The following is a 9474-nucleotide window of genomic DNA, read 5'->3' on the forward strand; positions in this document are numbered from 1 at the left end:
ATGTATCAAATCTGTTCTTCAGATGATCTGGAAATTCAGATGGGATGTATTCAAGGTCATATTTTGGCTCTCTTGGACTTGTTTTCATTTTCTTCAGCTTCAGTCTGAATTTTCATATGAACAGTTGATGGTCTGTTCCACATCTGCCCTTGGCCTTGTTTTAGCTGATGATATGGAGCTTTTCCACTGTCTCTTTCCACAGATGTAGTCAATTTGATTTCTGTATATTCCATCTGGTGAGGTCCATGTGTATAGTCATCTCTTATGCTGTCTAAAGAAGGTAATTTGATTAGGTTCTAGCAATATTGTTTTCCTAAGGACAGACCATTGTTTAGAGAATGGAATGGTACTGGTGGTGGTGATATGCTGTGGAGTTGGTTCCAACTCATAGCAAAACTGTATAGGGTTTCTGAGGCTATAAATCTTTAAAGGAGAAGAAAACCTCATCTTTCTCCCACAGAGCAGCTGGTAGTTAGCAGCCCCAGTCATAACTACTGTGCTACCAGAGCTCCTTAGAGGGCAGAATGTTCTGGGCTTATTTCAAATGATTCGTTTTCCTCTCCCCCTGCTGGAAGCTCAAGGGAATTTCTCTCTAAATTCACAGTGAGAATCTAATGAAACTTCTGGAATGCAAAACTTAGGAATGTGTGGGGTCCCCCTAAAACTAGGCCTCTAGCAGTTTTGTTTTGTTTCCTCAAGGCTATCCACAATAATTCTCAGGAGATTAGTCAATTACCCATGAAGTGTTCCCACCTGCAGTCCAGCTTGGCCATTGGGATGAGATTCAGAAGCCAAGAACCAAAGACATAAGAAACTATCACTGTGCCTGACTATGGACAAGGTCAATCATGTTCTACACAATCCTTTACCTCAAATATAAAGAGTTCCTACTTTCTTCCAAGCAGAAGGGCCACATGGATAATGGATACATTTAACCAGGATCAGAGAGAGTCATTTTGTCCATGAGAAAGGGCACAGAGCATGGATCCAAGATGTTATAAGCTAGTCACAAACTCTGGTCCTGGGCTCAAGGTCCCTCCTTCACAAGTGGCAGCAACCCTGGCTTCACAAGGGATGCAGAAAGGCCCCACTAGAAGAGTTTGGTGGTTTTGTACAGCTGACCTTGTGGTTAGTAGTCCAGTGTTTATTCTACACCAAGACTCCCCCAACATTGATTGTTTGTTGTTGTTATTGTTAATTAAGTGCCTGTTGAGTTGTGTATGACTCATAGCGACCTTGTATAGGGTTTCCAAGGAGTGGCTGGTGAGTTTGAACTGCCTATCTTGTGGAAGCACTTGTCAGAGTTTTGACTTCATATTCATATCAGTGATTTCTGGGCTGCAGCTATTATTGACTCTAGCCTGCTCCCGGCACACAAAGGAGGACTCAGGATATTCAACCCTCCCAACATCCCTATCCCTGGTAGGTCCCATGGACCCAGACTGGGATCAGGCCCCCATCTCCTGCACCTGTGGAACCACAGTTTGCGACAGGACACTGAGGCCTAAACCATCTATGCAGATTTATGAGCTGTACCACACCCATGGCAAACAAACATCCCTGAAGAGGTCTTGGAACAAGCAAGGCTATCAACCAGGAAGGGGAAGGGCATCATGGAGCCTTTGGTGGGAAAACACACAACACAGAGGGATATAAAAATCCAGGCAGTTCAGAGCACCTCACTCACTAATTCACACCTTCCACCACCTCTCCTGGTCTTTCCACTGTGGTTGTATCCACCATGTCAGTCTGCTCCAGCAACCGTGTTTGCCTGCCCAGTTCTTCTGAGTCTTGCATGGGCTCCTCCTGGGAGGTGGATGATTGCCCTGAGAGCTACTGTGAGCCCCCCTGCTGTGCCCCCAGCTGTTCCCAGTCCTCCTGCTGTGCTCCCACCTGCTCTGAGTCCTCCTGCTGTGTCCCCTCCTGCTCCCAGTCTATCTGCTGTGTCCCCTCCTGCTCCCAGTCCTCCTGCTGTGTCCCCTCCTGCTCCCAATCTATCTGCTGTGTCCCTACTTGCTCCCAGTCCTCCTGCTGTGTCCCCACTAGCTGCACCCCAGCCTCCTGTTTGACCCTCATCTGCACTCCCATGAGCTGTGGCTCTAGCCCCTGCCAATCCACCTGCACCAGCTCCTGTGAGCCTTCCTGCTGCCAGCAGTCTAGCTGTCAGTCATCCAGCTGCACATCCTCCCCCTGCCAGCAGCCCTGCTGTGTGCCCATCTGTGGCAAACCTGTCTGCACCCCTGTGAGCTGTGGGTCCAGCCCCTGCCAATTGGTCTGCACCAGCTCCTGTGAGCCTTCCTGCTGCCAGCAGTCTAGCTGTCAGTCATCCAGCTGCAAGCCCTCCTCCTGCCAGCAACCCTGCTGTGTGCCCGTCTGCTGCAAACCTGTCTGCACCCCTGTGAGCTGTGGGTCCAGCCCCAGCTGCCAGTTGACCTGTGGGCCCAACCCCTGCCAATTGGTGTGCACCAGCTCTTGTGAGCCTTCCTGCTGCCAGCAGTCTAGCTGCCAGTCATCAAGCTGCGAGACCTCCCCCTGCAAGCAGACCTGCTGTATGCCTGTCTCCTGCAAGCCTATCTGCTGCGTGCCCATCTGCTGCAAGCCTGTCTGCTGTGTGCCTGTGTGCTGTGGGGCCTCCCCCTGCTCCTCCTCCTCGAGCTGCCAGCCCTCTCCCTGTGCCCCCTCCTGCTGCAAACCCTCCTCCTCCGTGTCCCTCATCTGTAGCCCTGTGTGCAAGCCTGCCTGCTGTGCCCCCACCTCCTCCTGTTGTGCCCCTGCCTCCTCCTGCATGTCCCTGATCTGTCGCCCTGTGTGTCCTCGCCCAGCCTGCTGTGGCCCATCATCCTGCCCGAAGTCCACCTGCTGACCAGGCACTATCCCCGGGGTCAACTGGGCTGAAGGTCCTATTGTGGCTTTGTTCCTCATACCCACGTAGTCCTTGTCCCGATCCAGTTAAGTGGCTACCTCCATCTAAGGATGGGTACCCTCCACATCTCCACTTTCCCCAGTGACCTTTGCCCCCTGACCTCCAGGAACCTTCTAGTTGTTCTTGACTACCTACCTATCAACACTTGAATAAACTCACTTTGATCCTTTGATCTGATTTCCTGTTGTCAGACTCTCATGGTGGGGACACAAGGTTTTGAGACTCATTCTATGGATGAGTGAGCTACTTCAGAAATCATAGCACAGAGGCCTCACTCTTTGGGAGGGTCCTGGGCCTCAGGTCCCACCAAGGAAGTCTCAAGTTCTGCTTGTTCCTCTGCCCGGTGCTCTCCTAGACCCGCTGTCCACAGACTCTCCACAATCTGCGAGGTTCTCCACAACTCCATGGGTCTCCTTCCCACCCACTATCCTACCAGGAAAACCCACCTCTTCAGAAGTGTTGTGAGGATGCTGGTCCAGTTTCCTGATTCACAACCCTCCTGGGTATTGGGTCACTCCTTCCAATGGGCCAACCAGATCTATCCATTTAGCAGACATGTGATATTACTGAAAGATGAGTTTGGTTTCAAGGACATAGAAGTTAAACTGACTTTATTTGGATGCAAAAATGTTCCAAGAGGAGGTTGCTGTTTTTAAGTGCTGCCATGTCTGTTCTGACTCATAGCAACCCTGTATTACAGGAGTGGGAACATCCAGCCAGCAGGCTCTATAAGGTCTGTGAAATTATTTGGTCTGGTCTTGCCAAAGCAACTGCAGATCTAGCCATCACACTGTTGTTGTTAAGTGCCATCAAGTCGGTTCCAACTCATAGTGACCCTGATTAGGGTTTCCAAGGAGCAACTGGTGAGTTTGAACTGCTGACCTTGCAGTTCAAACAGACTTGTGGTCCTGCACTTATCCTACAGTTCCACACCAGGACTCCAATCATTAGGGATGAGTTAATTGATCGCTTGATCAAATATAGCAGCTCATTTTTAAGTTGATAATTTTGTATGGTAGCATGATATTATAAATTTGGGCAGACAAAAAGGCTCCCCACTGCTGCTTTATAGGGTTTCCAGTGAGTGGCTGGTGGGTTTGAACTGTCAACCTTGAGGTTAACAGTCCACTGCTTATCCTACAGCATCACACCAGGAGTCCTCCAAGAGGAGGTGGGAGAATCTGTAGGAACCAGCGTCCAGTTGAGTGACTCTAGAAAGATCTGGATTTGGTCTAAGGAATGTAAGGGACACAGGAATCAAGACTCCAGTAGCCTTCCTGTGACCTATGTCCCTATGTCCCTATGTCAGGTCTTGGTCTACCAAGAAGCTTGTAAAACACCTGGGAAGGATACACTAGACCATGTGTGATGGCACATGCAGTCAGACCTCTAATGAGAACTTCAAAAGCCCCCATGTACATTCTACCTCACTCTTAGGGGCTGTGACTGTCAATGGACCACTGTCCCTAACATGTCATGTATCAGATAATGTCCAGTGGTGCCCCCTTGTCCACCACATGCTTTGAGGTGGGCACTGCCACAATCCATGGGTCTGTGTCTATGACCTGAATCCACAAATCCCCATTACTCCCATAAGGGTCTCAGCCACCTCTCACCCCATTCTGTGTTTCCAAACCTGCTGCTGTGTCCGTGACCCCTTGGTTCCTAACTCCCCCTTCACCTCCTAGCCAGATCTTAATGAGTCACTCATTTTAAAAATCAGCTTTGTGAGATATATAATTTGCATCTAATAAAATAAAATGCAATGCACAGTTTAATTGTCTAGTTTGATGAGTTTTTTAAAAGGTCTACAATCTCCACCTGCAATCTCTATGCAAATCTAGATCTATAACGTTTCCTTCATGGCAAAGTTTTTCTTGTGTCCCTTCCCCATCTTCCCCTCTTATTCTCAGCCCCGGGCAACTACTCTTCTGCTTCATTACTAAGATTTATCATTTCTAGAATTTGTATGAAAGGAATCATATAATATATACTCCTTAGTGTCTGGCTTTTGTTTGTTCATCTCATTTGTTCTATATATTAGTAGTTCATTACTTTTTATTCTCAAGTAGTGTTCTATTGAATGGACATATCACAATAGTTTATCCATTAACTGGTTGTTTTGGTGATTATGAATAAAGCCTCTATCAACATTCACCCCATGGATCATAATGGTCTTTTGCTTTCATTTCATTGATCATATGTTTTCATTTTCTTGGATACACACCTAGGAGTAGGATTGCTGGGGCATACGGTGTCAAATTTTATAACAGTGTCAAATTGTTTTCCAAAGCTGGTATTAGATGCCATTAAGTCAGTTCTGATTCACAGAGACCCTATGTACTGTACAGTAGAATGAAACACTGTCTAGTCCTGAACCATCCTCATAATTGTTGATAACTGAAAGCCCATTGTTGTAGCCACTGAATCTTCTTTTTCACTGTCCCTCCACCTTACCAAACATAATGTCTTCCTTCCTCAAGGGACTGATCCTTTCTGATAACATGACTGAAGTACGTGAGACAACATCTTGCCATCCTTACTTCTAAGGAGCATTCTGGCTGTACTTCTTCTAAGGCAGATTTGTCCATTCTTCTGACGGTCCATGGTATATTCAGTATTCTTCATCAACACCAGAATTCAAAAGCATCAATTCTGCTTCTGTCTTCCGTACTGATTGTCCAGGTTTCACAGTAGATGTACTGTTTTTCATTCTTATCAGCAATGTATGAGTGTTGTGGTTACTCTACATCCTTTTTAACGCTTGTTACTATCAATCTTTATTATTTTAGTCTTTCCATATGTATGGTGGTTATTTGTATTTCCCTGATGGTTACTAATGTGAGTAATTTTTTCATGTGTTTCTTTGCCATTCACATATCTTCTTCAAGAAGCATCTATTAAAACCTTTTGCCCATTTTTCTTTAATCAGGTTGTTTGTGTTCTTATTATTAAATTGTAAATACTCTGTACATATTATGGACATCAGTCATTTGTCATGCTTTGCAAATATTTTCCTAACTCCGGGTAGATTTTTTATTTTCTTGGCAGTGTTTTTTTGAAGAACTGACACTTACAATTTTGATTGAGCCAATTTTTCAATCTTTCTTCAATGATTCTATCTAAGGGATATTTGTTAAGCCCCAATGTCACACAGATTTTATCCTATGCTTACTTCTAGATTTTTTTTTAATGATTCTAATTTTATGTTTATCCTTACAGTGTATTTCAATTTTATTTTTGAGAATCTTTGAGTTATTCAAGCATCTTTTACTGAGAATTTTTCTTTGAATGACCTGTATCAAAAATCAATTAACCATATGCATGTATGTCTATTTCTGAACTCTCTATTCTGTTCCACTCTCCTATGTGCTTTATTGTTGCACTAATAACACACTGTCTTTGATCAATGCGGTTTAGAATTAAGTCTTGAACTCAAGAGAAATATGTCCTTAAAATTAGTTTTTCTCTTTCAGAATTGATTGACTATTCTGTTCCTTTACATTACCATATGGATTTTAGAGTCAGCATGTTGATTTATGTAGAAAAATGTGTTGTTGTTTTTAATTGATATTGCAGTAAGTATATAGACAAATTTGGAAAGAATAGGCGTTTTAACAATATTAAGCCTTTCAGTTCAGAATGTCTCTCCAATCGTTTATAATTTCTTTAAAACTTTTCAGCAATATTTAGTCATTTTTAGTATATAGACAAGATGCTTTCTGACTAGTGATTTCTATCCTTTTTTAAGGCCTAGCTGTTGCTGTTAAGTGCCTCCAAGTTGGTTTTGACTCATAGCGACCATGTATAGGGTTTCAGAACCTTTTAAAATCTTTGTGGGAACAGAAAACCTCATCTTTCTCCCACAGAGTGGCCGGTGCACTTGAACCACCAACCTCGCTTTTTGTAGTCCAGTGCTTATCTTACAGAGTCATGACGCATCCTTTTAAGGTCTAGTGTATGGTTTATTTTGGTAATTTTCCATGTGTACTTAAAAATGTGTATTCTAGTGTTGTGTGATAGAATGTTCTAAAGTGAGTAAAATTTGTTTACAATGTTCTTCAAGAGATCAAACGATGAATTGTAATAGACAAATCTAGTGCAGAAGACCTCTTTAAAATGCTCAAGAGCAAAGATATCAGTCTGAGGACTAACATATGCCTGATCTAAGTCATGACATTTTCAATAGCCTCACATGCATGTGAAAGTTGAGCACTGAATGAGGAAGACAATAGAAGAATTGATAGATTTGAGTTGTGATGTCGAAGAAGAGTATTACAGGGACCATAGACTGCCAGAAGAATAAACAAGTCCATGTTGGAAGAAATACAGCCAGAGTGCTGCTTAGAAGCAAGGATGGTGAGACTTCATCTCTCATACTTCAGATATATTATCAGAAGGGACCAGTCCCTGGATGACATCATACTTGGTAAAGTGGAGGGTCAGCGAAAAAGAGAAAGAGTCCCAACAAGGTGGATTGACACCGTGGCAGCAGCAAGTAGGCTCAAGCATAACAAAATTGTGAGGATGGCACAGGATTGGACAATGTTTTGTTCTGTTGTAAATGACTTGATGGCACCTAACAACAACATATGATTACTGATTTCATCAAATTTGGAAAATATTTAACCAATATTTCTTTAAATCTGTTTCTATTGTACTTGTTTTACCTCCATATACAACACTAATTATATGTGTTAGACTATTTGATATTCCCCAGAACACTGCGGTGCTATTAAATTCCTTCCTGTTTTCCTCAGTATGTTTTGGTTTGTGTCGTTTCTACAACTATTTCTCCAAGTTCACTCATCTTTTAGTCTCAGCATCTAATCTACTTTTAAATTCATTTAATCTAAATTTTTTTTTTATATTATATGTTTTAGCTCTTGGAATTCCATTTGATTCCCTTTTATATCTTCCATTTATCTTCTCATTGTATTCATGTTTTCCTTTAAAGTCTTCAATATATTTACAATAGTAGTTTTAATGCTCTCAGCTGCTAATTCCATCATCTCTATCTATTTCTGTGTTTCTATTAACGTTTTCTCTCCTGGTTATGGATTATTTTTTCATAGACACACAAACATTATTATGTGATAGTTCAAGCTCACCAGTCGCTCCTCAAAAACCCTATCCACAGTCGCTGTGCATCGGAACTGACTTGACAGCACTTAACAATGACAAATAATAAGTTTTATTTATTACTGGACTTAGTGAATGTCATATTGTTGAGTATTTTTTAAAAGAGTACTCATCTTTATACTGGCTGGTAAACCTGTGGTTCAGCTCAATCCCTTCAATGCACCCGTGTTTGTTTTTACATTTTTCTAGGGCATATATAGAGAAGAATGTACTATAGGGAAAGTTTAGCACTACTATTAAGATATGTTTCTTCTGGGGTCCTCTACTAATCAATAAGGTCTCTCCACTCCGGTTGTTTAGAACTCAACTGCATCCCAACTTTGTGTAAGCTCTGGGCATTGTTTACTTTATGTTGTCAGGTGCCATCAAGTCGGAACCAACTCATAGCGACCCCATGCACAGTAGAACGAAACAATGTCCGATCCTGGGCCAACCTCACTATCACTGTCACACTTGACGCCATCAATGATGCCACCTGGCCAATCCATCTTGTTAGGGGTCTTCCTCTTTTTCTCTGACCCTCCACCTTACCCAGCATGACATCCTTTTCCAGCGACTGTTCCCTCCTTACAATATGTCCAAAGTTTACTTTATAGCTCCCTGATATTCTTTGCTCAATCTCACAGAGTTTTGTGCTCTATGTGAGTGGCTTAGTATTTGACAATGGACTCCAGGGAACCTTGAACTCTTTCTTAGCATAACTTCTTCCTCTTCTGTATGTTGCCCCCAAATTCCATCTGCTTGAGACTCTTTGGATTCTGACATGCTGTTGATATCCTCTCTATGTGATTCAGCCTGCAAATGTTCTCAAGCAGTAAGTCATAGGGTTCACCTTATCTGTCTTCCTTTTCTCAGACACAATAAATCATCACAGTTTATCAAGGATAAGTCACACTATCAGTTTTCCAATATCTGAAAACAGTTGTTTCCTACGTTTTGTCCCATTTTCTAGTTATTTAGGATGGGAGAACTAGTGAGGTCCATCATGACCCAAAGCATATTCTTACCCTTGATTCTGAAGAATTCTGTTTCTCTTCCAGTCTAGTCTCTTGATTTCTTTTTTTCTTTTCTGCATCTTTCCACTTTGGGAAATGTTCCCACTAAGTTTATTCCCAACCTGACACATACCTACTGCACTAGGATTGGTAGGAAGTCTGACAGAGGATCCTGAAGAGACACGAGAAACCTCACCTAAGTCCTTTGGGTTTCTGGGCTCCATGAGAAACACCCACCAATTCCACATTCCACTATATCTTGGTGGTATTCTCTTTTTTTTTAAGGTTTTTATTGTGGATTGAGTGAAAGTTTTCAGGGCACATCATCGGTTTCACATTCAAACATTCATATACATTGTTTCATTACGTTGATTATAATCCCCTCCACATACCATCAGTTAACAGAATTTCTCT

The 9474-nt window shown here is 42.8% G+C and overlaps 1 protein-coding gene across 1 annotated transcript in view; it reads left to right on the top strand.

Moving 5' to 3' along the window:
- The first annotated feature begins 1741 nt into the window (after window positions 1-1741).
- LOC102833250 (keratin-associated protein 10-3-like) overlaps window positions 1742-9474 on the top strand; it is a 15666-nt gene continuing 7933 nt past the window's right edge. Inside the window, exons 1-4 of the mRNA XM_006876804.1 lie at window positions 1742-1872; window positions 2047-2154; window positions 2260-2398; window positions 2570-2806. Of these exons, the coding sequence (XP_006876866.1) occupies window positions 1742-1872; window positions 2047-2154; window positions 2260-2398; window positions 2570-2806 (615 nt within the window). The remainder of the gene's footprint in view (window positions 1873-2046; window positions 2155-2259; window positions 2399-2569; window positions 2807-9474) is intronic.

This window comes from Chrysochloris asiatica, unplaced genomic scaffold (genome assembly GCF_000296735.1).
Source record: "Chrysochloris asiatica unplaced genomic scaffold, ChrAsi1.0 scaffold00415, whole genome shotgun sequence".
Taxonomy (NCBI): domain Eukaryota; kingdom Metazoa; phylum Chordata; class Mammalia; order Afrosoricida; family Chrysochloridae; genus Chrysochloris; species Chrysochloris asiatica.